Source organism: Oncorhynchus tshawytscha, linkage group LG02 (assembly GCF_018296145.1).
Source record: "Oncorhynchus tshawytscha isolate Ot180627B linkage group LG02, Otsh_v2.0, whole genome shotgun sequence".
Lineage (NCBI taxonomy): Eukaryota > Metazoa > Chordata > Actinopteri > Salmoniformes > Salmonidae > Oncorhynchus > Oncorhynchus tshawytscha.
In genome coordinates, this window is record NC_056430.1 from 46111581 (window position 1) to 46139324 (window position 27744).

At 41.6% G+C, this 27744-nt stretch overlaps 3 protein-coding genes across 15 annotated transcripts in view; 2 read left to right on the forward strand and 1 right to left on the reverse strand.

Moving 5' to 3' along the window:
• The window catches only part of LOC112244852 (inter-alpha-trypsin inhibitor heavy chain H3), a 42587-nt gene extending 27330 nt beyond the window's left edge, over positions 1 to 15257 (forward strand). Inside the window, exons 13-23 of one of the 2 annotated variants that reach the window (XM_024412683.2) lie at positions 6075 to 6295; positions 7527 to 7559; positions 11212 to 11241; positions 11359 to 11409; positions 11493 to 11567; positions 11705 to 11776; positions 11953 to 12060; positions 12216 to 12390; positions 12735 to 12883; positions 14182 to 14263; positions 14971 to 15257. In XM_024412683.2, the coding sequence (XP_024268451.1) occupies positions 6075 to 6295; positions 7527 to 7559; positions 11212 to 11241; positions 11359 to 11409; positions 11493 to 11567; positions 11705 to 11776; positions 11953 to 12060; positions 12216 to 12390; positions 12735 to 12883; positions 14182 to 14263; positions 14971 to 15085 (1111 nt within the window). In that variant the 3' untranslated portion in view covers positions 15086 to 15257. The remainder of the gene's footprint in view (positions 1 to 6074; positions 6296 to 7526; positions 7560 to 11211; positions 11242 to 11358; positions 11410 to 11492; positions 11568 to 11704; positions 11777 to 11952; positions 12061 to 12215; positions 12391 to 12734; positions 12884 to 14181; positions 14264 to 14970) is intronic. The other variant, XM_024412684.2, reaches the window with a different exon arrangement.
• The window catches only part of LOC112244872 (nuclear pore complex protein DDB_G0274915), a 710200-nt gene that overhangs the window by 546227 nt on the left and 136229 nt on the right, over positions 1 to 27744 (reverse strand). The window lies entirely within an intron of this gene.
• Positions 16213 to 26875, forward strand: il17rc (interleukin 17 receptor C). 2 transcript variants are annotated; one of them, XM_024412687.2, is made up of 15 exons: positions 16213 to 16555; positions 16902 to 17159; positions 21622 to 21790; positions 21977 to 22086; positions 22183 to 22291; positions 22415 to 22456; positions 23093 to 23217; positions 23328 to 23384; positions 23574 to 23640; positions 23780 to 24012; positions 24195 to 24248; positions 24382 to 24433; positions 24673 to 24774; positions 25299 to 25337; positions 25502 to 26875. In XM_024412687.2, exons 2-15 carry the CDS (start codon positions 17043 to 17045, stop codon positions 26098 to 26100), a joined length of 1875 nt encoding a protein of 624 aa, XP_024268455.1. In that variant the 5' UTR covers positions 16213 to 16555; positions 16902 to 17042; the 3' UTR covers positions 26101 to 26875. The 2 variants fall into 2 exon arrangements, with proteins under 2 accessions (XP_024268455.1, XP_024268453.1); XM_024412685.2 differs by having other exon boundaries at positions 16214 to 16555; positions 22180 to 22291.

A 27744-nucleotide genomic window follows, 5' to 3' on the forward strand; every position in this document is an offset into this window, starting at 1 on the left:
GTCAAATGCCAAGCTCCACATTGAGACAATGCTGAAACATGCATTCATGGGCGAGTCAGTGCCACATTTTCATTTGTGCCAACAACAAAAAACTATTCTATAAAAATCTAGCAAATTCAGCAGGCTATGGTCTGAAATAGTCTTTTAGGAGTGCAGTTTTTTTTTTAATTACTTATCGTTAATACCATCTTTGGTCTGCTTATTAATGCAGAAGCACCTTTTTTTCCCATTCCTGTCAATATTTCTAATATTATTTCTAATATTAATATCTAAGAATATTTAAGTCATACAAAAGTGTTACATTGAGTGAAGTTTAAAATTAATTCTGTGATGTATTTTAACATGAAATGTTTACAAAAGCAAACAAACATTTAATTAATAAAATATGTAATCAGTCATCTTCAAAAATAGATTTGTAGACATTTTTCAAATGTATATAAAAAAAATGGAAATATCATATTCACGTAAAGTATTCAGTCACTCAGTACTTTGTTGAAGCACCTTTGGCAGCAAATACATCCTAGAGCAGGTGTTCTTCAACCTTTTTCAGCCTGGGACCCAAATTAGAAATTCTGTGTTTTCCTGGGACCCAAGCTTACGAAAACATGCATCATGCAATCATTGCACTTATGTCCATTAACAAATGCAACATAGACAACTAAAAATTAAATGAAATACCCATATAAATAGCTATTCATGTTTATTTTCCCCCTTAAAACACTTGCATATCTGTCTAGGTTGGAACTGTTGCTGTTAAAATACAAGTCGGAATTTTGAACTCTTTGATAACAGAACACACACACATGCTCAGTACAACCTTAAGTAACAGTACAGATGAAAAATTATCAGGCCTACTGTACATCTTGCTGTAGAAATTATCGTTGAAAAAAAGTATAGGTTGTAACTGTTGCTGTTAAAATACAATAAATAATTTTTATTCTAAACTGGAATAAACTGATTGATCACATCACACACACACACACACACACACACACACACACACACACACACACACACACACACACACACACACACACACACACACACACACACACACACACCACACACACACACACACACACACACACACACACACACACACACACACACACACACACACACACACACACACACACACACACACACACACACACACACACACTCCTAATGAGAGATGTGTGACTGCAGGTCTATTCTGGACATTTTGACAGTGCAACCCTGAGGTTATGCTCAGTATTGAGTCTGTTTCTTTACTTGTTTCTTAACTATGCCAGATTTGAGAACCCTGACTCGCATAGGTAACTTTATATGGTGCCAAATTGGATCAGAACATCTGTACTGCTTTCTCTGCCAGGCAGGAGACCGCTATGCATAATCACTTTAACTCTACCTACGTGTACATATTACCTCAAAATAACTCCACATCGACTACTATGAGATAGCACTCCCTTATTTCTGCTTATCATCACCTGTTATAAAATGACAACAATGCCTTGCTTGTTGACTTACCACTGTCGGAGCACTGTTTCCTGAGGCATACTGCCCTGTTCTGAAATAACTTCCTGGGTTTACCGTCATGCTGTGGCTGTTTGGTCAGGACCTGTCGTTTGAATTAGTTTGTTTTGAGACTCTTTACTAAGCACTTCACTGCACAAAACACATTGTGGGCACTCCTCATTATTTCTCAAAGTTTGTATTAAACCAAGAGAGAAAAACTCATTGCTGTATTTGCGTTTCATGACAATTGAGCTCAGTCAGAACCTGCTGTGGCTAGCTTGAGTACATTTGATGACAAGCCGGTGCAGTGGCTGACAGCGCATCAACTGCTGCTAAACAACAGCACTGCAGCGTGTGGGTCACGGAGTGATCTTCAAGAAAACCGCATTTTCCACCTACTCACACAGCTGCCAAACTGAGCAGAAACACTGCTACTATGCAGAGAGTGCACTGAACAGACCGTATCAATTTACTCTGACAGGTCGCGACCCACCATTAACAGATCCGCTTTGTTTTCATCAGACCAGAGAATCTTGTTTCTCATGGTCTGAGAGTCCTTTAGGTGCCTTTTGGCAAACTCCAAGAGGATTGTTGTTTGCCTTTTACTGAGGAGTGGCTTCCGTCTGGCCAATCCACCTTGAGGGTTCCAAACTTCTTCCTTACCAAATGATGTCCAATCAATTGAATTTACCACAGGTGGACTCCAATCAAGTTGTAGAAATATCTCAAGGACGATGGAGGCCACTGTGTTCTTGGGGACCTTCAATGCTGCAGAAATGGTTTGGCCTTGTTTTTGCTATGACATGCACTGTCAACTGTGGGACCTTATATAGACAGGTGTGTGCCTTTCCAAATCATGTCCAATATTGAATTTACCACAGGTGGACTCCAGTCAAGTTGTAGAAACATCTCAAGGATGATCAATTGAAACAGGATGCACCTGAGCTCCATTTTGAGTCTCATATTAAGGGCTGAATACTTACAGTTGAAGTCGGAAGTTTACATATACCTTAGACAAATACAATTAAACTCAGACTTCACAATTCTTGACATTTAATCCTAGTAAAAATCCCCTGTTTTAGGTCAGTTAGGATCACCACTTTATTTTAAGATTGTGAAATGTCAGAATAATAGTAGAGAGAATGAATTATTTCAGCTTTTATTTCTTTCATCATATTCCCAGTGGGTCAGAAGTTTACATACACTCAATGAGTATTTGGTAGCATTGCCTTTAAATTGTTTAACTTGGGTCAAACGTTTCAGGTAGCCTTTCCACAAGCTTCCCGCAATACATTGGGTGAATTTTGGCCCATTCCTCCTGACAGAGCTGGTGTAACTCTGTCAGGTTCGTAGGCCTCCTTGCTCGCACACGCTTTTTCAGTTCTGCCCACAAATGTTCTTTCGGATTGAGGTCAGGGCTTTGTGACAGCCACTCCAATACCTTGACGTTGTTGTCCTTAAGCCATTTTGCCACAAATTTGGAAGTATGCTTGGGGTCATTGTCCATTTGGAAGACCCATTTGCGACCAAGCTTTAACTTCCTGACTGATGTCTTGAGATGTTGCTTCAATATATCCACATAATTTTCCAGCCTCATGATGCCATCTATTTTGTGAAGTGCACCAGTCCCTCCTGCAGCAAAGCATTCCCACAACATGATGATGCCACCCCCATGCTTCATGGTTTGGATGGTGTTCTTTGGCTTGCAAGCCTCCCCCGTTTTCCTCCAAACATAACGATGGTCATTATGGCCAAACAGTTCTATTTTTGTTTCATCAGACCAGAGGACATTTCTCCAAAAAGTACGATCTTTGTCCCCATGTGCAGTTGCAAACCGTAGTCTGGCTTTTTTATGGTGGGATTGGAGCAGTGACTTCTTCCTTGCTGAGCGGCCTTTCAGGTTTTGTCTATATAAGACTCGTTTTACTGTGGATATGGATACTTTTTTAGCTGTTTCCTCCAGCATCTTCACAAGGTCCTTTGCTGTTGTTCTGGGATTGATTTGCACTTTTCGCACCAAAGTATGTTCGTATCTAGGAGACAGAACGTGTCTCCTTCCTGAGCGGTATGATGGTGTTTATACTTGCGTGCTATTGTTGATACAGATGAATGGGATACCTTCAGGCATTTGGAAATTGCTCCCAAGGATGAACCAGACTTGTGGAGGTCTACAATTATTTTTCAGAGGTCTTGGTTGATTTCTTTTGATTTTCCCAATGAGGCAATGAGGTTGAAGGTAGGCCTTGAAATACATCCACAGGTACACCTCCAATTGACTCAAATGATGTCAATTAGCCTATCAGAAGCTTCTAAATCCATGACATATTTTTCTGGAATTTTCCAAGCTGTTTAAAGGCATCGTCAACTTAGTGTATGTAAACTTCTGACCCACTGGAATTGTGATACAGTGAATTATAAGTGAAATAATCTGTCTGTAAACAATTGTTGGAAAATTACTTGCATTATGCACAAAGTAGATGTCCTAACCGTCTTGCCAAAACTATAGTTTGTTAACAAGATACTTACAATTTCAACTGGATGTAAATAATATATATATATATATACACATATTTAATTTATTTGCAAACATTTCTGTTTTCGCTTTGTCATTATGGGATACTGCATATAGATTGCTGAGGATTTAATTTTTTAAAATCCATTTTAGAATAAGGCTGTAACGTAACATAATGTGGAAAAAGTAAAGGGATCTGAATACTTTCCGAAGGCACTGTATATGCCAGGTCACAACCGAAACAATGATGTCACTACCAAAACGCCTGTTATTTTGGCCAAAAATGAGGATAGTAAAAGTAACAAGTAAATCAATCAATATGTTTCAGATTCATACATTAATCATTGGACATTATTCAGAGAATAATAGAGATGATATTTCTTTAAATGAAATTTAAAGGAATAATACACCTGTCGTGGAAATTCTACACGGGGACACTCAAAGTCAATTTTAAATGAATCTTCCTTTATTCTCAACGCGCTGGAGAGGTTCTAACCAACTCAATGCACCATGTACACATGTCGATCAGGAGCTCCAACAGAGAAGTCTCATTAGTTCTCTTATATACGTACACAGAAAGTAATAATGACATGTTTTAGCTTATTCATTATTCATAATTAAGTCATCATTAACATTTGCTTCATTCATGTTACCGACCAATACTGGTTCATGCATGTGACAGACCAATACCTCACGAGGCTTTCTTCTCTCCAAGCTGAGACCTTGAAACTGAGATATCGTTCTCAAAACAAGGGTCTGGGCGTACTGCCAAATTGCAGATACTACAGTGAGGAATTCTCCCAGGCACGTTCAATCAGTCACTTACATGAACACAGAAATTGGTTATTAGAAAAGCACAAACGTAAACATTCCCAGTTCATTACACCCAAACCATTCATTCCTAAGCTTTACAGTGTTAAATAACACAAATATATGATAACAATATTGTTTGTGAACAAATGTTTCATTTTGTCATTTTAATAAGGTTATTAAGAGCAACGTGAAAATTGTTGTGGAAATCTGATGCAGCTCAAGTCGACTACAAAACCCACGATGCAATGCTCTCTCTCTTTCTCTCTGAGCATGCTTTCTAGATAGCTAGTGTAGCTAATGTACACACAATAATACCAAAGATAGTACAAGGTGCCAGATGTTTCACCGGATGTATAAATCTGAAGCATCCAAATACGGTGGGGCGATGAAGCCCAGTGGGAGAATATGGAGTGAGATGGAACTGGGCCTACATTCTGCATATTTTCTCACTGAAGAAAAGCCCGATCTCAATACAGTCTTCTGTTACCATAACTAGAATCTGTTACAGATAGAGTGCATTAAGTTTTGCAGGTTCAAGTCCCGTACTTTTTCTGAATGTCCTCTCCCGATATGATCAAATTCATGAAAATGTAAAATTGTATTCAAATTCGTTGGTTAATTTACCATCATCCAATACACGCACGCACGCACGCACGCACACGCACGCACGCACGCACGCACGCACGCACGCACGCACGCACACACACACACACACACACACACACACACACACACACACACACACACACACACAGGGCAAGGGGGGAGAATAGAAAATTGCGTTGCGTGATGGACGTTGAAAGAAAAACTGAGTTGAATATTTGGTCCACTGTTTAGTTTGACCACATCTTAGCAAAATACATACCTTGTCATGACGATATAAAAGGATGTATGTGTTCTAGACAAGTATGCCCATACCATATATTGGCTGATATGGCAATCAGGAGTAGAGGTAATGTTTTAAAAAGCATTATGAAATGTGTGTTACTCCCTATCTCCATTGACAAGAACCTTATTGTGAGAACGTGGCACAGTGCAATATCCTGAATTCACTGACGGACCACTTATCTTAGATGTTAAATCACGGTGAAAATACATGTTTTACCCAACTCATAGAACATAGACTATCACCAAATTAACAAGAGTTTCATTCGGTAATGGATTATCTCTTAAAAAAAAATTAAAATTGTATTTTGTCAATTTTTTATGCAAATACAGTTATTATACCTGTGTTTGTGTGTGTTTGTTTCAGGGTGCAGTTGAGCGGGACGGCAAAGGAGAAGGTGAAGAAGGAGGCCCTGGATCTTTGTCTGAAGTACGGCTTTGTGACTCCTTTCACCTCAATGGTGGTCACCAAGCCCCAGGGAGAGGACTCACAGGTGGCCCACAAGCCCAAGGAGGGGGAGAAACGGATACAATCTAGTCAAGTCGACTACGGGTCATCATTACATTTCTTGAACCACCAAGTCCACAGTGAGCAAAACTACCATCATCATCACACACACACACACACACACACACACACACACACACACACACACACACACACGAAGGCAGGCATGCACACACGCACACACCACCCCCCACAGGCGCACACAGTGTGGCAATTAACTTTTTCTGGCTGGGGGCAGTATTGAGTAGTTTGGATGAATAAGGTGCCCAGAGTAAAATGCCTGCTACTCAGTCCCAGTTGCTAATATATGCATATTATTAGTATATTTGGAAAGAAAACACTCTAAAGTTTCAAACAAAACTGTTTGAACGATGTCTGTGAGTATAACAGAACTCATATGGCAGGCAAAACCTGAGGAAAAAATCCAACTAGGAAGTGGGAAATCTGAGGTTGGTCGTTTTTCAACTCATTCCCTATTGAAGATACAGTGGGATATTGGTCATGTTGCGGGGAATGAGTCAGAGGTCTGCCAAAATGCCTTGAGCTTGTGACGCTCGTTCATGTGAGAGTTGGCTTGAGTTCCATTGCATTTCTGAAGACAAAGGAATTCTCCGGTTGGAACATTATTGAAGATTATTATTGAAAACATCCTAAAGATTGATTCTATACTACGTTTGACATGTTTCTACGGACTGTAATGGAACTTTTTGACTTTTTGTCTGCTCCTAGTGAACGCGCTTCGTGAGTTTGGATTTGTTTACCAAAGGAGCTATTTGGACATAAATTATGGACATTATCGAACAAAACAAACATTTATTGTGGAAGTGGGATTCCTAGGAGTGCATTCTGATGAATATCATCAAAGGTAAGTGGTCTGTTATACTCACAGACATAATTCAAACAGTTTTAGAAACTTCAGAGTGTTTTCTATCCAATAGTAATAATAATATGCATATATTAGCATCTGGGACAGAGTAGGAGGCAGTTTACTATGGGCACGCAATTCATCCAAAGTGAAAATGCTGCCCCCTATCCCTAAAAAGTTAACAAGAAGTGTATCTTTAAAATGGTTTGAAATACTTGTATGTTTGAGGAATTTTAATTATGGGATTTCTGTTGTTTTGAATTGGCGCCCTGCACTTTCACTGGCTGTTGTCATATCGATCCCGTTACCGGGATCTCAGCCCTAAGAAGTTTTAATGTATGGTGTGAGTCAATGGCGTAAATAAAAGACCAAAGGCTGTCAATCTACAGTATAAACTTTACATTATAAACTGTATATGAACTTTAAATATATGTTTTGTTTACCAGGAGCGCCTGAATTGTCAGCCCGAAACATTCCTGGTAAGACAAATACCTTACCCCTAATTTTACTCAATCTTCTATTTTGGCCAGGATTAAATTCAAAACTGCGATAAAGCGAGCTTGAAGAGCAATTGGATTGAATCCTGGCCCTTGTCTAGGTTAAATTCAAAAGTCACTACTGACTCTACCCAAAATGTTCTCTCTATTTTTATCCCTCTCTCTTTTTCACTCTCATCCTCTCATCAATTCTCTGGTTACTTGACTCTATTTTTTCTCAGATGTTTTGGTGAAATACACGTTTGTCTGTGCAGTATGTGTGTTTGTAGTTGGACAGAATGTAAAGAAAATAACTACAGTAAAAATATACACTCACCGGCCAGTTTATTAGGTAACCACCCCGTTCACGAAAATGGATCGCTCCTACAGACAGTGAGACTCGTGGCCGTGGCTTGCTATATAAAGCAGGCAGACAGGCATCAAGGCATTCAGTTACTGTTCAATTGAATGTTAGGATGGGCAAAACGAGTGACCTAAGAGACTTTGAGCACGGTATGACCACCGGTGTCAGGTATGCCGGATCCAGAATCTCAGAAACATTGCCTTCCTGGGCTTTTCGCGCACGGCAGTGTCCAGAGTTTACAGAGAATGGTGTGACAAACAAAAAACATCCAGTCAGCAGCAGTCCTGTGGGCAAAAACAGTTAGTCGATGAGAAAGGTATATGGAGAGTGACCAGAAAGGTCCAAGGAGAATGGCAAGAATGGCAACAGGTGGGCCACAAACAGGAAATAATGGTGAAGTACAACAGTGGGGTGCAGAACGGCATCTCGGAATGCACAACTCATCGATCCTTGTCACGGATTTGCTATTGCAGACGACCACACCGGGTTCCACTCCTACAGCTAAAAACAAGAAGTGGATCCAGTGGGCATGCGGTCACCAACACTGGACAGTCGACGAATGCTGTTGCATCACAATGATGGCAGAGTCAGGATTTGGCAAAAGCAGCATGAGTCAATGGCCCCATCCTGCCTGGTGTAAACTGTACAGCCTAGAGGCGGTGGTGTGGGGAATGTTTTCCTGTCACACGCTAGGTCCCTTGATACCAATTGAGCATCGAATGTTTCAGACACCTTGTATAATCAATGCCCCAACTATTTCAAGCTGTTATGGAGGCAAAGGTGGGTCTGACCCAATAGTAGATGGGTGTTCCCTAATAAACTGTCCATGACTGTATGTGAACATATACAAACACTAAAACCTGAATAAATAGCATCAAGATCAGTAGGATCAGGTTAAGATTAGTACAGTTGAAGATGGAAGTTTACATACCTTAGCCAAATACATTTAAACTCAGTTTTTCACAATTCAAGAAATTTAATCATGGTAAAAATTCCCTCTCTTAGGTCAGTTAGGATCACCACTTTATTTTAGAACGTGAAATGTCAGAATAATAGTAGAGAGAATGAATTATTTCAGCTTTTATTTCTTTCATCACATTACCAATTGGTCAGAAGTTTACACACACTCAATGAGGATTTGGTAGCATTGTCTTTAAATTGTTTAACTTGGGTCAAACGTTTCGAGTAGCCTTCCACAAGCTTCCCAAAACACGTTGGGTGAATTTTGGCCCATTCCTCCTGACAGAGCTGGTGTAACTGAGTCAGGTTTGTAGGCCTCCTTGCTCACACACGCATTTTCAGTTTTGCCAACAAATTTTCTATAGGATTGAGGTCAGGGCTTGGCCACTCCAATACCTTGACTTTGTTGTCCATTTGGAAGACCCATTTGCGACCAAGCTTTAACTTCCTGACTGGTGTCTTGAGATGTTGCTTTAATATATCCACATAATTTTTCTACCTCATGAGCCATCTATTTTGTGAAGTGCACTAGTCCCTCCTGCAGCAAAGCACCCCCACAACATGATGTGGCGGTTTATGGCGGTTTTGGAGCAGTGACTTCTTCCTTGCTGAGCGGCCTTTCAGGTTTTGTCAATATAGGACTCGTTTTACTGTGGATATAGATACATTTGTAGATGTTTCCTCCAGCATCTTCACAAGGTCTTTTGCTGTTGTTCTGGGATGGATTTGCACTTTTCACACCAAAGTAGGTTTATCTCTAGGAGACAGAATGCATCTCCTTCCTGAGCGGTATGACGGCTGCGCGGTCCCATGATGTTTATACTTGCGTACTATTGTTTGTACAGATGAACGTGGTACCTTCAGGCATTTGGAAATTGCTCCCAAGGATGAACCAGACTTGTGGACGTCTGCAAGAGGTCTTGGCGTATTTCTTTTGATTTTCCCATGATGTCAAGCAATGGCGCACTGACTTTGAAGGTAGTTCTTGAAATACATCCACAGGTACCCCTCCAATTGACTCAAATGATGTCAATAAGCCTATCGAAAGCTTCTAAAGCCATGACGTTGTTTTCTGGAATTTTCCAAGCTGTTCAACTTAGTCTATGTAAACTTCTGACCCACTGGAATTGTGATACAGTGAATTATAAGTGAAATAATCTGCCTGTAAACAATTGTTGAAAAAATGACTTGTGTCATGCACAAAGTAGATGTCCTAACCGACTTGCCGAAACTATAGTTTGTTAACAAGAAATGTGTGGAGTTGTCAGAGTCGTATGTATAGGTGGCAGGGAAGTCAGGCGCAGGAGAATCAGACTTGGTGGAATGGAGTAGTTTAATAACATAACTCCAAAACCATAAATACAATAAAATAAAGTGGGTACGAGGACCCGTTGCGCACCAATACAAACACGAATACTGAACAACAAACAATCTCTAATAAAGACATGAGGGGAAACAGAGGGTTAAATACACAACAGGTAATGAATGGGAATGAAACCAGTTGTGTAGAAGACAAGACAAAACCAATGGAAAATGAAAAATGGATCAATGATGGCTAGAAAACTGGTGACGTCGACCGCCGAGCACCGCCCAAACAAGGAGAGGCATCGCCTTCGGTAGAAGTCGTTACAGGAGTGTGTCAGAGTCCTTTAAGAACAGTGGGTTTGGAGTCAGGCGCAAAGAGCAGAGGGTTCGAATAAATTTATATTTTCTAACCGGAAAAAATGGTCACGCCAAAAACACAAGGCACATCAACTGACCGGCCCATACACAGGACCCAAAATGTCCGGAAAAATAAAATACAAGCAAGCATCCACAACCTAACAGTATAACAATCCCGCACGAACCTAGGCGGGCCTAACAGGCTTAAATAGACAAAAATCATTAAACACAATAAGGTACAGGTGCAACTAATGTGACCAAACGAACAGAAAAGGAAAAAGGGATCGGTGGCGGCTAGTAGGCCGGCGACGACGACCGCCGAGCACCGCCCGAACAGGCAGGGGAGCCACCTTCGGTGGGAGTCGTGGCAGAGGGGTTGAAAAACGAGTTTTAATGACTCCAACCTAAGTGTATGTAAACTTCCGACTTCAACTGTATATATGAAATGATTTAATGAAATTAAATGGTCATTAATACATAGTTTAATTTGACAAACAATTTCGTCACAATACACTTCACAAACAAAACAAAAATGATAGCGGTGAGGAGAGAAAAAAGGATGGAAAAGCGTCAAATCAAAAGGAATGACAACAACAATAAAGAGATGCTATGTCAGTGGATACCCCCAGCACTATTAACTCAATGAACTTTCCTCCTGTCATTCCCTAGCTGGTCCTCCCCCAAAAGTAGGACTAAGAGGCAAGTGATTCAATTTCAACTGCTGTTAAAGTGTAGTGCAGAAGAAAACAATTTCCGCAATTTCTGACCAATTCCCAAAATTCGGTGATGAGTTTTACAACTGCCCCTGCTTTACAGGAAGTGCCAACAAAAGGGGAGGGGGAGGAAGAGGAATCATGTCAAGTGGCGGCAAGTGGCTACCTTTCCCCTCTATCACAGCTGAACTTGTTGAACATCAGCTTACGTGTGCTCATTTTGTGTTTTTGTCATAGGCTTGATGAGTCGTTCTGATTATGATTATGATGTTGGTCATGCTGTCCAGCAGTCATTTCCTGACTTTGCCATGGGTAATTCTTCCACATAAAAAAAATATTGTTTGATATTTTGTGTGTGTGTGTGTATCTGTGTGTAGGATTCTTTGTGTTCATGTTCTGACTGTATGTCGGGTTCTCCCTGTGAGTGTTCTCTCATGTTACACTTTCAGATTTTCTTGATTTTAATGATCCTCTGCGAGCTCACCCAACTAAAACTACAATGAGAACTACAACTACAACTGGTACTGCAATATTTGTCGTCCTCAAAATGTATTTTTTTGTATATTTAAGATGTTGTCTAATGTTATTGCTGTTTTTTCTCACAAAGTATCTTAAGCACCCTTCTGCATTCTCTCTGTCTGTCTCTCTCTCTATCCCTTTCTCGATTTTCCTCACTCTCTCACTCTCTCTCTCTCAGTGAGTCCTGTCCAGAGGTTCCTGTTGCCCGCTGAGGGCCAGGCTCTGCCACTGTGCTATGACATTCCTGTGGCTCTCTCTCTCAGACTCCTAATAGACCCCAACAATGGTGACTTGACCTTTAGAATTTGATTCTCATTTTGAATTCTGATTTGGATTACAAATAGTTATTTAAATTCTTTCATTCAATTATTCATTGTCCTTTCCACATCATCCACTCACTCCTCAAACATCGTTGAATAAACCGTGTCCGTCTTTCACCAGATTTGGCTATGAATGGTCAGCTTGGACAATCACCCAGTGCAGGCTACCAGAAGATTGTGATCCATTACAGAAGCGATCAACATATTGGGTTAGACACTACTGGCATCACCTTCAACGATGGGCAGAATACAACATACTTCTCCTGGAGCCTGAAAATCAACCACGAAACGGACAGGTGCTGAATCATATACCAACGACATACTTTCGAATAAAAGTCCTTTTGTGCTATTGTTTTGTTTCTGTGATGAGAATTCTGATGAAGCCTTTTGTGCAGTGCAAGGTGTTTTATGTATAGCCTGGTTAACCCAAGTGAAGTGAGCCAATAGTGAGCGTAGCGTTCAGTCTTGTTCAGTATTTAGTATTGTGTGGAGACATAAAGAGCTCTAGAATGTATTTTTACTAAAGTGGCATAATGACAGGAAATGTTATACGGTAGCTATATAGGGTACTTTATAGGGTGCCGTTTTTTTTAGTTGATTGAATTGATACATCTTAGTCTTGTTATGTCTCTTCCTGCAGTGTGTCTCTGATCCTAAGGGACAAGGAGATGGATGTCACCATAGCATCAACACGGGTCGTCATCATGCTCTACAAGAGGAATGGAATCAAGTTCCTGTGGCCCGTCCTGAGGCAGCGCCCGACAGGAGAAAACATTATCGGGATCATGGGTGAGTGAAACGTTATCAGTCACTCCACTTCATATCCTTCTGGCCTAGTCAATAGTCATGACACATTCTCTTTGTTTCTATATGTGATGAGACGCTTTTGAAAACAATATTTGTTTCAATTTTTCACATGACTTGTTTTGTGTTGACAGATGAAAATATGTTACTTAGTGACACGGTATAATATAATTTATGATAACATACACCATTTAGCAGATGCTTTTATCCAAAGCAACTAATAGTCATTTTACATATGGGTGGTCCCGGGAATCAAAACCCATAATTCTGACGTTGCAAGAGTCATGCTCCACCTACTAATCTACATAGGACAACTCCTGAGCTACAAAGGACCACCTCTTTATAATGGCCTTTTTGATTTATGGTGACAGATCAATCGAGTACAGGCGTAACTGAATGACAACAGAATATAATAAGGAATTTGATTGAATAGTTTGGGGTAGGCTTCATCTCCGAGGAATGCTCCTCAGAGCCAGATGCTGATGACAGGTTGCCCTGTGCTGAGCACCTGGCATCGAACCCCCCGCTGAGGGAATGGAGTTCCAATGACGGGCCTTAAGGTTATTATGCTGTTGATGGTGGGGAGGTAGAAAGTCATTGGAAGACTGTTGCTGACGTATAAATATTCCCCTAGATTCATGCCCATTGGTTGAAAGAAAGGATAGCGATTATTGCACAAGTGAGCCGATAGGTTAATCAGCAGCTGTGGTGGAATTGCCATAGTGTGCCGTGATTATAGGTTGAAGCTTAATAGGTGGATGACAATCCACACGCTTGCTAATTGGAAAGGAGGAAGAGAGACGTGATGCTTCTGAAGCTAAGCAGGGTTGGTCCTGGTCAGTTCCTGGATGGGAGACCAGATGCTGCTGGAAGTGGTGTTGGAGGGCCAGTAGGAGGCACTCTTTCCTCTGGTCTAAAAAAAATATATATCCCAATGCCCCAGGGCAGTGATTGGGGACACTGCCCTGTGTAGGGTGCTGTCTTTCGGATGGGACGTTAAACTGGTTTCCTGACTCTCTGAGGTCATTAAAGATCCCATGGCACTTATTGTAAGAGTAGGGGTGTTAACCCCGGTGTCCTGGCTAATTTCCCAATCTGGCCCTCAAACCATCACGGTCACCTGATGATCCCCAGTTGACAATTGGCTCATTCATCCCCCTCCTCTCCCCTGTAACTATTCCCCAGGTTGTTGCTGCAAATGAGAACGTGTTCTCAGTCAACTTACCTGGTAAAATAACAGATAAATAAATAAAAAACAACATTATTTGTACTGTGTGTTGCAGCTCTTCCACCTGTTGCCTATGAGGAGGTCCAGGGAATAACAATGAAACTTAAGATTCAGGACAAAGAAGTAGACGTCTCCAGGTAAGTAGTGGTGGAAAAAGTACCCAACTGTCATACTTGAGTAAAAGATACCTTAATAGAAAATGACTCAAATAAAAGTGAAATTCACCCAGTGAAAGTCTAAAAGTATTTGGTTTAAAATATACTTAGGTATCAAAAGTGAAAGTATAAATCCTTATATACATCCACATTCCTTATATTAATCAAACCAGATCTATGGAAAGCCAGGGGCACACTCCAACACTCAGACATAACTTACAAACAAAGCATGTCGGTTTAGTGAGTCCGCCAGATCAGAGGCAATAGGGATGATGAGGGAAGTTCGGTTGATAAGTGGCGTGATTTGGACTATTTTCCTGTCTTGCTAAGCATTCAAAATGTAACGACTACTTTTGGGTGTCAAGGAAAATGTATGGAGTGAAAAGTACAATATTTTCTTAAGGAATGTAGTGAAGTAAAAGTAGTCAAATATAAATAGTAAATTTATAAATAGTAAAGTACAGATACCCCCAAAAACGACTTAAGTACTACTTTAAAGTATTTTTACTTCATCACTTTACACCACTGCAGGTAAGTTTAACTGTCTATCAGACACAGGCTGTATAGAGATCTGACTGTTCATATGTTGTCTGTGATACTACTGTGTATCTATATCAAGGATGCGTATTTGGTATTCTGTTTATGCTATTACATTAAGAACCTTGCTGTGGATTGTGTGTGCGTTGTAGGGACTCTGCTGTGGATCTCAGTGTTCGCTCTGCTCCCAACGTGGCATGCTGGTTGATGCCTCTTCAGTCTGCCCTACTGGGGGGTCTAGCTGACTTCACCGTCACACAACTCTAACTGACCATGTAGTTGCTCCCACCGCCAACTCATAGACATTAAACATACAATAATTATGTTCCAGAATTAAGAAGAACAACCATTAAGACTGAGGTTTCTAGGAGTTCACTTAGTAACGCAACACAAATCTCCTGTGACAAATTCATTGTGGAATAAATATAATTTCTGGGAACAGTTTGACGACTTTTTGTGTTTGCATTCCACCCTCTTCAATAATCGCTGTCTTTCTGACGAAACTCAAGCTGACAGAGGATCCTCTAACTGCCATCATGAACACACAATCTCTCTCCCCCTCCCCCTCTCTCTCTCTCTCTCTCTCTCTCTCTCTCTCTCTCTCTCTCTCTCTCTCTCTCACTCTCTCTCTCTCTCTCTCACTCTCTCACTCACCTATTGTGTACCTGTGTTTACATTCAGGTTTGACTCTCTGACCACCATCTACAAGGCAAAGGCTGTTTGCACTTGGTGGTTCTGGGAGGGGATTGTTACCAAGTGGGCCACCAAGTACATAACATGGAAATAATCAAACATTCTCTATTTATATACAACTAACCATCATTTTATCAGAGTTGTGTGTATGTGAGTCGTGTTTCGATCCGTGTGTATTATCCCTACCAGGGAAAAAAAAATCTATTACGCAATCCAGGAATGCATTTCTGTAATAGTTCACATGAACTGAGGTGACTAACTTGTTTTACCGGACACGTTGCTGAATGAAACAGACTGAAAAGGGAAGCTGACATTTACGTGGACTCAACCATTGAACTCAAACTAGTATCACTGACATTTTCAGTAAATCTACAATCTAATTGTCCCAAGGCTCTTCAGTGGGTCTTGACATGACTATGCTTATGTAAATAGACAGACGTGCTATTTATGCTTTACTGATAAAAAACAAAGCCCAAGGATCTAGACTTTGATCTGCCTGAGTGCTTTGGGTATACTTTTACCATAACACACGTTCAGGGTTCTTGGATATTACTTATGTAATACCTTGTGATTTGCGTCACTGTGTTTTTTTTGTTTGATTGTGGCTGCGTGTGTGCGTGTTTGCGTGTGTGTGTGTGTGTGTGTGTGAGTGAGAGAGACAGACAGAGAGGGGAGAGAATGTGTGGGCGGGACAAGGACACAGAAGGGAGGGATCATGCCATGGTTGAGACATTCACTTCATGACTCAACCTACCATCTACCAGTTACCTAGTAATGACAGAACACACTAACAACAAAACTGTTGGATTTCACGGGATACTTGATTACCATATTCCCTAACTGCCGGAGAGTTGTAGCTTTTTCAACCAAGGGAACTCTGACAGATGGATGTGAAGATGAAATATCAATGACAGAACACACTGGCCACAAAACTGTTGGATTTCACTGGATACTTAATTACCATATTCCCTAACTGTGGAGACTTGTAGCTTTTTCAACCAATGAAACTCTGACAGATGGGTGTGAAGATGAAATATCGATGTTGTAAGTATTTCACATGTATGCTCATGTAACCACTGATCAGAATAGCATACAGAAAATCACATACGTTATCTGAAGTTACATGGTTAGGCTATTCTACCATGGCTATCATTCATTTTCACTCTACCAGTTGAAATTGAGCAAGGCATGTCACAAATGTCTTATCTAATCGTAGCTATAATAGGCAGCACCTTGCCCTCTAACCATAACCCTAACCCTCAGGTATTCATCTCCATTCCTTGATATTGCCTACAGTCTGATATCGGGGCATTGGTTTCAGTTCAGACTTCTACCGAAGCGTAATGAAAGAAAATAGGACTCGCTCAACTTGTTTTCCATGTGTCACCAGAAATACGGAGGCGTAATGGTGGGGTTGTGTGTGGATTCATCTGACAGCAGTTGGCACATCATACTAACAGAAGAAAGAAACACTAGTGCTTGAGGATCCAAATGGTACAAACCCCTGGATGTGGCTAATTTGAGGACAATTATGAAAGTGATGTTTTTTGAGTGGTCGCTTGCAATCCTGCTCTCCATACAGCTTTTGGTTTTAGCATCGGAGCTGGAGATGATTGACTATGAGAGTCAACACGTCACCTACTCAAAGGTAATATATGCTAACGATCCTAATAACAAGAGAGGTCATCAATCATGGAGTGTGTGTGTGTGTGTGTGCCTGTGTGTGTGTGTGTGTGTGTGAGAGAGAGAGAGCGAGAGAGAGAGAGAGAGAGGGACAAAGAGAGAGGATGCAGAGGGGAGAGAAAGATAAACATCAACAATCATGGTTTATTATGTTGTCACATCACACATTCAATTTCCTTTATGTACTGTATGCCACAATCTGTTAATAATTGAATTTAAAAATAATAATAATATGAAATGAAAAAGAAAGAAAAACAACTTGCACGTCACTTATTTAATGTATTCAAATATTTGAATATCGTTTGTTTATTGTACAAATATTGAATGTCTATGTAATGAGATCACAACCTGGCAATAAGGTCTACATACTACAGAGCACACTTTGTCAAAAGACGTGTCATATTTACTGTTGCATGTATTGTCATAACAGCACACAAGGAAATCAAACAAATTGGTGGAAAAAAACTATAAGACAAATAAATCCATGGCTCACCGATACCTGTCACCTCAACAACATCCTGTTTCCACAAGTAGGCCTACACAGCTCTCTAGACTCTAGGGCCTTGGGAACTAAGGAGCAGTGTGCGTGTGTGTATGTATGCATATATATATATATATATATATATATATATATATATATATATATATATATATATATATATACTGCTCAAAAAAATAAAGGGAACACTAAAATAACATATCCTAGATCTGAATGAATGAAATATTCTTATTAAATACTTTTTCTTTACATAGTTGAATGTGCTGACAACAAAATCACACAAAAATTATCAATGGAAATCAAATTTATTAACCCATGGAGGTCTGGATTTGGAGTCACACTCAAAATTAAAGTGGAAAACCACACTACAGGCTGATCCAACTTTGATTTAATGTCCTTAAAACAAGTCAAAATGAGGCTCAGTAGTGTGTGTGGCCTCCACATGCCTGTATGACCTGCCTACAACGCCTGGGCATGTTCCTGATGAGGAGCATAAGGAGCCAACTCCTGGACAGTCTGTGGTGCAACGTGGCGTTGGTGGATGGAGCGAGACATGATGTCCCAGATGTGCTCAATTGGATTCAGTTCTGTGGAACGGGCGGGCCAGTCCATAGCATCAATGCCTTCCTCTTGCAGGAACTGCTGACACACTCCAGCCACATGAGGTCTAGCATTGTCTTGCATTAGGAGGAACCCAGGGCCAACCGCACCAGCATATGGTCTCACAAGAGGTCTGAGGATCTCATCTCGGTACCTAATGGCAGTCAGGCTACCTCTGGCGAGCATATGGAGGGCTGTGCGGCCCCCCAAAGAAATGCCACCCCACACCATGACTGACCACCACCAAACCGGTCATGTTGGAGGATGTTGCAGGCAGCAGAACGTTCTCCACAGCGTCTCCAGACATTGTCACGTCTGTCACATGTGCTCAGTGTGAACCTGCTTTCATCTGTGAAGATCACAGGGCGCCAGTGGCGAATTTGCCAATCTTGGTGTTCTCTGGCAAATGCCAAACGTCCTGCACGGTGTTGGGCTGTAAGCACAACCCCCACCTGTGGACGTCGGGCCCTCATACCACCCTCATGGAGCCGGTTTCTGACCATTTGAGCAGACACATGCACATTTGTGGCCTGCTGGAGGTCATTTTGCAGGGCTCTGGCAGTGCTCCGCCTGCTCCTCCTTGCACAAAGGCGGAGGTAGCGGTCCTGCTGCTGGGTTGTTGCCCTCCTACGGCCTCCTCCACGTCTCCTAATGTACTGGCCTGTCTCCTGGTAGCGCCTCCATGCTCTGGACACTACGCTGACAGACACAGCAAACCTTCTTGCCACAGCTCGCATTGATGTGCCATCCTGGATGAGCTGCACTACCTGAGCCACTTGTGTGGGTTGTAGACTCCGTCTCATGCTACCACTAGGGTGAAAGCACCGCCAGTATTCAAAAGTGACCAAAACATCAGCCAGGAAGCATAGGAACTGAGAAGTGGTCTGTGGTCACCACCTGCAGAACCACTCCTTTATTGGGGGTGTCTTGCTAAATGCCTATAATTTCCACCTGTTGTCTATTGCATTTGCACAAGAGCATGTGAAATTTATTGTCAATCAGTGTTGCTTCCTAAGTGGACAGTTTGATTTCACAGAAGTGTGATTGACTTGGAGTTACATTGTGTTGTTTAAGTGTTCCCTTTATTTTTTTGAGCAGTGTATTTACTGTATATATATATATATATATATATATAGAGAGAGAGAGAGAGAGAGAGAGAGAGAGAGAGAGAGAGAGAGAGAGAGAGAGAGAGAGAGAGAGAATGTCAGTCATGATTAAAACTGATCCCACAACAGGTGAGTTTGTAGTTCTGTAGTCATATATGTATGTATGTATGTATGTATGTATGTATGTATATGTATGTATGTATGTATGTATGTATGTATGTATGTATGTATGTATGTATGTATGTATGTATGTATGTATGTATGTATGTATGTATGTATGTATGTATGTATGTATGTATGTATGTATGTATACACCTACTCATTCAAGGGTTTTTCTTTACTTTTACAATTTCCTACATTGTAGAATAATTGTGAAGACATCAAAACTATTAAATAAGTTTGGAATCATGTAGTAACCAATCATGTAGTAACCATATGGAATCATGTAGTAACCAAAAAAGTGTTAAACAAATCAAAATATATTTTCGATTCTTCAAAGTAGCCACCCTTTGCCTTGACAGCTTTGCACACCCTTGGCATTCTCTCAAAGCTTCAACTGGAATGCTTTTTCATTGTGGAGGCCAGCTCATCTGATACAGCACTCCATCTCTCTCCTTCTTGGTTAAATAGCCCTTACACAGCCTGGAAGTGTTGGTCCTGTTGAAAAACAAATGATAGTCCCACAAGCGCAAACCAGATAGGATGGCGCATCGCTGCAGAATGCTGTGGTAGCCATGTTGGTTAAGTGTGCCTTGAATTCTAAATAAATCACAGACAGTGTCACCAGCAAAGCACCCCCACACCATTATACATCCTCCTCCATGCTTTACGGTGGGAAATACATACATGCGGAGATCATCTGTTCACCTACTTTACATTTCACAAAGAGAATGCGGTTGGAACCAAAAATCTCAAATTTGGACTCATCAGACCAAAGGACAAATTTCCACCAGTCTAATATCCATTGCTCGTGTTTCTTGGCCCAAGCAAGTCTCTTCTTCTTATTAGTGTCCTTTAGTAGTTGTTTCTTTGCAGCAGTTCAGCCATGAAGACCTGATTCACACAGTCTCCTCTGAACAGTTGATGTTGAGATGTGTCTGTTACTTGAACTCTCTGAAGCATTGATTTGGGCTGCAATTTCTGGCTGGTAACTCTAATGAACTTATCCTCTGCAGCAGAGGTAACTCTGGGTCTTCTTTTCCTGTGGTGGTCCTCATGAGAGCCAGTTTCATCATAACACTTCATGGTTTTTGCCACTGCACTTGAAGAAACATTCAAAGTTCCTGAAATTTTGATGGACGGTCATTTCTCTTTGCTTATTTGAGCTCTACTTTTACCAAATAGGGCTATCTTCTGTATACCATCCCTACCTAGTCACAACACAACTGATTGGCCTAAATGCAATAAGAAGGAATGATGTTCCACAAATGAACTTTTAACAGGGCACACCTGTTAATTGAAATGCATTCCAGGTGACTACCTCATGAAGCTGGTTGAGAGAATACCAAGAGTGTGCAAAGCTGTCAAAGGCAAAGAGTGGCTACTTTGATAAATCTCAAATATAAAATATATTTTGATTTATTTAACTTTTTTAATTAGTACATGATTCCATGTGTGTTATTTCATAGTGTTGATGTCTTCACTATGATTCGATGGTGTAGAAAATAGTAAAAAATAAAGAAAAACCCTTGAATGAGTCGGTGTGTCCAAACTTTTGACTGGTACTGTATGTTTGTATTCATGAATGCAGTATAGTACTTATTGACATTTGTGTAGTCACTCTGTATGTATGGATGAATAAAGTATGCAGGTGTTGATCTTAATTTGAGCCAGTTTGCTACCGTAGGAAAATAATCCTGCAGCAACAGGAAATGTTAAAATAATGGACAATTTTGTAAGGGTTGATACTTTTTTTCAGGGCAAATCAAATCGGAAATTTCAAATTGGAAATTGCAAACTTTAGACGCCTTTTTGGAACTCAAATACACTACAAGTTTGCAGTTACTGCGGTGCGGGAAAATTCTCAGCAACAAAAGAGTGAATCAAATTAAGATCTTACATCTGTAGTACTTATCAGTAGTTATTTAGTGACCTTGTATGTATAGATTACTACACTACAGTATAATACTTTTCGGTGGGTGGTCATCACTGTGTCTGTATAGATAAACACGGCGTAGTACTTACGCACAACGGTATCAACTGTTTACCTTGTATCTTACCAGGGTCTCTCGAACTGCACAGTGAAGGCATGTGCTGGGATTCCGATCCAAAAGTGTCCTGTGGATGTAAAAGGGCTGGCGGTGCAGCCTGTGCTGTGCTGCAGACAGGACACGGCATGCAGACCTTGCCTACACATTCGCCTTGACATCCAGCCCAGAGACGACCAGACAGGTGTCTGAACAACCTACACACTCTTTTTGTCCATTTCAACCTCTGCGGTTACAATGTGAAACACAATGTGGAAAGTGTACCCATATTAGCTTCTAATGCATGGTTTATTGCTCAACCCCTCACGTTGTGTCAGTAAGTCATGCCCTCGTCACTCCTGCGGTCAACTGGGCTCTCTCTGTGTTTCAGCATCGTATGTGAGTGTGTGTTACACTGTGCCACAGCTAATAATGCCTCTGTGCAAAAAGCTCGAGTTCACAGTGATCCCTGCTGCTCCGGATGAGCAGGCTTCATCAAAGGTATGTTCCATATGAATTCACGTGTGAGTGTGTGTGTGTGTGAGTGTGTGAGCATGTTTTGTGATTCATCTCCATGCTCTCCTGTATACCCAGCAGGCCTGGCTGTCACTGCTGCTTGAGTCTAATGCCCTGTCCTTCAGCAGTCAGGTGACTGTGTATGCTTGCAACCTTCACTCAACTGTGATTCTTCCGTCAGTGGATGAAGGTACGGTCTTGGAATTCCCGTAGTGTTCAAACAGGTTATGCCGACACATATTTGTTTGCTAATGATCCTCCGAGGCTCCGACTGATTAGCATCTGATAGTCAGTTGTCCCTATCTGTCCTTAGTGTGTTCATCCGCCTCACAGGGAGTTGTAGAGGAATGTGAAGGTGAGTCACATGTTCTATGTTCCTTTGTTTCCATGATGTTATTGCCATAGAAATATAAGTACTAGAATGGTTGTACCTATTCAGGAGTATACCCACAGGACTAAAGCAGGAAGTTAAAGCAGGATGTATCGCATTCAATCTGGTGTAAATCCCATTCTAATCATTCTGATTCTATGATTATTGCACCTCCTGAGTCCTGTGTGCAGACATATTGGTCTTACTTTAATGGATAGTCCCCAATAGAGGGTCTATTGATGCTCAGACTTTCAACACACTATCAATTGCGTCCCTGTTGAAATACAACAGCTTTCCTAGGGTTACGGGTAGGGTCAAGGCTCGGCAAAGGGTTAGGGTTATGGTTCAGGCTAGAGTTAGGGTCAGGGTTAGGATTAAGACTAATGTTAGGGCTAGTGGATAGTTGAACATTTGTTGATAGTCAGATGAGCCTATATTAACCATCTGTAGGGGACTATGCAAATTCCAAACCAATATATATTTTATTCATGCCCATTTGTTCTGTTTTTCCATAATGAATCTGGTTTATGAAGTGAGATACATGGTTAGACATGAGCAACTCTGGAATTAGAGTAAATGGCTGGGATTTGCTGCTCTCTAATTTGCCGGTGTGTCTGTCAGTCCCCAGTTTCAGCACACTAATTGATCCGGAGAGACGTGAGGTGATGCTGCAAGTCGCAAAGGAAGAGGACAGCCCCTACCAACTAGAAATGTGCCTACAACATGAACATAATGGAATGTGCAGGGTCCGTGTTGTACTTGGCTTTCCTCCCAACTCAGTTATTTATATGCAATCTTTTTCTCCGATCTTCACTCTTCCCTCTTCGATGATAACATGTTGTCTGTTGTCCTACAGACCTGGAAAGAGAAGTCCCTTCCACTGCACTCTGTCACCCCCTGCATGTGCTTCCAGGTACTGTTGCTATTTCCCCCTTAGTTATTATCCATCTGTATCGGGCCTACTTTTGTCAGTTGTGATATTACTACACCCTCACACAGCCAACTCAGTCTAACTGACAACATTATCCCCTTTGTGTTGCTCACTCGAGTTCTCCGGTTTTGTGTGTAATTGGTGTGTGTGTGTGTGTTGTGTGTGTTTCAGTTGTGGTGGGATAAAGGAGACGAGAGGTCTCGTCGATCTAGGAGCTGTCCTTTTAGGAACAACACCGGTAAGAGATGAACCATGCAGCGTCCTCCTTGTTACACGTGTTTCACTATGACAGTCATGAATGTGGGTCATGGAGTTGATTCCCATTGCTTCTGTAACTCCCCTATAAAGTATCTTATACCTGTATCGCTCTCTTCCAGAGCTGTTCCAGAGGAACCTATGGGAGAATGTGTCAGTATCTGTGGTGCGGGGCCAGATGAACAGTGGTGGTGCAATGCTGTCCTGGAACCTGACTGCCCCCTGTAGGGTGGAGGCTGAAGTGTGGCCCTGCCAGAGAGATGCAGGCGTGGACAAGGACAGATGCAGAGAGCTGGGGGACATTAGGCAGCATCTGTCAAATGACATATGGAGGGAAATTGACAGGGGACACTGGGTGTGTATACTGGAGCATTTGATTGGTGCCTCACATTTTTTATTGGCATCTTTAGTGTCCTTTTTGTCATGGGGGATGTGCTCTCATCATTTGTATCAATTGGTTTTGTGTTTTTATGGTCTGGTGATATATGGATAAAACAGATTACTTTTGATTGAATGATTTTTTCCCTTCTGTTTCAGCTGATGCCAGGTGTGTTTGAGGATGTCAAACCTGGCCTTGATCTCTGTGTGATGGTAAGACACTTCTACTGGTTGACTCTGTAGGGGACTTGACTCTAATATTGAACTTGAATCCCATTGTAGCATGATGGGGGCTCATCTTATAGTAAGTGTGTGTGTGTGTGTGTGTGTGTCTCCATCCTTGCAGGTGAAGGTCAAAGGGAAGAACAGTGAGCTTGGCCCCTTCTGTCCCATTGACTGTGAGTATTTTAGGAGAGGGCTGAATTATCAAAGTTGATATGGACCCTACTAAAACTGATCCATGTACCATCTCTCAGTTATGTTTAAATCTTCATCATCAATCAAGTATTTACTTGTGTGCTTTATAAAACAAATGTTCACAAAAATGTGATTGTTCTGTTTTGCCTACCTGTAGGGACTGATAACAAGAAATTCTGAGGATTGGGATATAATTCATATCTGTACTTCTCCTTCTCAGCCAGATGGTGGCACTGGCGCTGGGGTCTGGTTGTCCTGGTCACCCTGATGCTCGTAGGCCTAGCAGGAATTTGTCTCTATTTCCTGCATGGCAAACTGAAACGTGAGTCATTCTGGTCAGATCTCCCTCAACTAAACACCAGCAAAGGCACTGTGTGTGGAGACAAAAAAAGTCCAAAAGTGTGACATTTGTGTTAGTGTTGTGTTATTGCGCTACTCTGTGGTGAAGTGAGGGGTAAGCTTTTCTCACCACAAATATGCTCTTTGCCTCCCGCCAATTAATTATTAATAGTGGAGAAAGGGGGAACTTTAAAGGAGATCAATATGTAGAGAAAGACAATAAATCCGATATCTTTTCCATTGTGCGTATTCTTCAGGCTCCCACTTCTCTCAATAGCACTATTCAATCTTTTTTATTTTTTATAGCTCTATTCATGTTTCTCTCCGACTGACTTTATTTTCTGGTGGGTGTTGTTTACTACAGTCAGGAATTTGGGGGGGGGGGGACAATGGTCAAAGGTTTTTTTGTAAAGGACAAAAAAAACTCTCACTGAAAATGACACAAGGGCCTCTGTGTTACAGAACCATGTCAGGGTTTATCATATTACATTTCTGTCTCTCCAACAGGGTGGGCATGGGAATGGCACCAGAAGGAGTGTGATCAACGTAAGTAGGTTTCTCATAATCCAAATGTACAACATGTAAAATAAAGAAGATACATATTTATCTAGCAATAATCCTTGACAAAACAATGGAAAATGAATGTATTTAACCCCCCCTGCACTTCGCCTCCCTTCCTTCCTTCATTGCTTCCTTCCTTCCCTCCGTAGTACCTATAAGGGGCCACGTGGTGCTGCTGAGCCCGCCGGATGTGGATAACTCTGTGTCAGAGCTGGTATGTGAGCTTGGCTCCTCTCTGCGTGCCAGGGGCCTCAGTGTGTCCGTGGACCTGTGGAGTCGGGCTGAGTTGTGCTCTCTGGGGCCCCTGCCCTGGCTGCACTCCCAGCTGCAGCCCCTGGACAGCCAGGGGGGCCGGGCCTTACTGGTACTGACGCAGGCAGCCTGGAAGAAGGCAGAGGACTGGGGCCAACAGTGGGACCAGCATGGCCAACAGCGAAGGGACATAGCCCAGGGAGTGGAGGAGGAGGGGGAGTATAAGAGGCTTCTCCAGGGCTTGTACTCCCCATACGCGGACGTGTTCAGTGCCGCTCTGAGCTGCATCAAGGTGGACCACCAGCAAGGGCGCGCTGGAAAGCGCTTCCTCCTGGTCCACTTTGAGGCCCATTCTGCCAAGCTCCTCAGCAGTGAAAGGGGTCCCCCAGAGCTGTTCCAAGGGCTGCCCTTGTTTCACCTGCCCTCCCAGGGACAGGAGCTCCTCGTTCAGCTGGCCATAGGGTCTAAAGGGCCCAGGGCTGGTATAGGTGGATAGAGGGGCTGAAGGACGCTCTATTTACGGACTGTTTAAGGGGACTCCAGGGTTTGAGGAGAGACAGTGGGATACCTGATGAAGGGGTTTCCCCGTAAGTGTGTTGTCATTGGTGTGGAGAACAGCTGACTGTGCCCTTACAGCAGAGCAGTCACCCTGAGGCCTAATTTCTCCCAGCCATCCAAGCCTGCTCACATCATCACCCCAACACCCCCGGCCACTCACTTTACATTAGCACTGCAATACACTAGACACAACTTGTTGGATGCAGAACCCTTGGATTATACTCTATGTGGTGATGTTATTAAGAGGGCTAGAGTTATTGAGAGTGTATGAAACAACAACACAGCTGTCACCCTCCGTACACCTTGAGGATAGACTTCTATGTGTGACACTATTATATAAGTTAGAGGAGACCAGGGAACAAAGTAACAGTTTAAGCTTTTGTTTAGTATGAAAATAATATTTGATGTAGATATTCATTATCTTTTTATACAAACACACATATCTTAGCTACCATTATACACTGTAACGAAGTTTACAATCTGTAGAAATTATGAGAATAGAAAGGTCATCACACAGAACAGTATATGGCAACTAGAAATCAAAACTGGATGGTCTTCAGAGATAGATGGGAGGGGTTGAGGGTAGCTGAAGGATGGGACTAAAAACAAACAAAAGATAACTAATGTAAAGTATACTGTGTCTGTAAAATGTATATACATATATGATATATATATCGTATATATCATATATAAATGTGTATAAGTTGGACGTAGAAGTCTAAGTATTGTTGTCCATTAGTTTACTCCAATTAGGGGAGGGGTGGTAGGGTTAGGGGAAAATAATAAATAAAGAAAAAAATATTTATGAAAAAATACATATACAGTACAAGTCAAATGTTTGGACACACTTATTCATTAAAGGGTTTTTCTTTATTTTAATGTTCTATATTGTAGAATAATAGCGAAGACATCAAAACTATGAAATAACATATGGAATCATGTAGTATCCAAAAAAAGTGTTAAACAAATCAAAATCTATTTTATATTTGAGATTCTTCAATGTAGCCACCCATTTGCCTTGATGACAGCTTTACACACTCTTGGCATTCTCTCAACCAGCTTCATGAGGTAGTCACATGGAATGCATTTCAAATAACAGGTGCGCCTTGTTAAAAGTTTGTTTGTGGAATGTCTTTCCTTCTTAATGCGTTTGAGCCAATCAGTTGTGTTGTGACAAGGTAGAGGTGGTATATAGAACATAGCCCTATTTGGTAAAAGACCAAGTCCATATTATGGCAAGAACAGCTCAAATAAGTAAAGAGAAACAACAGTTAAGACATGAAGGTCAGTCAATGCAGAACCTTTCGAGAACTTTGAACGTTTCTTCAAGTGCAGTCGCAAAAACCATCAAGCACTATGATGAAACTGACTCTCATGAGGACCGCCACAGGAAAGGAAGACCAAAAGTTACCTCTGAGGCAGAGGATAAATTCATTAGACTTACCAGCCTCAGATATTGCAGCCCAAATAAATGCTTCAGAGAGTTCAAGTAACAGACACATCTTAACATCAACTGTTCAGAGGAGACTGCGTGAATCAGGCATTCATGGTCGAAATGCTGCAAAGAAACCACTACTAAACC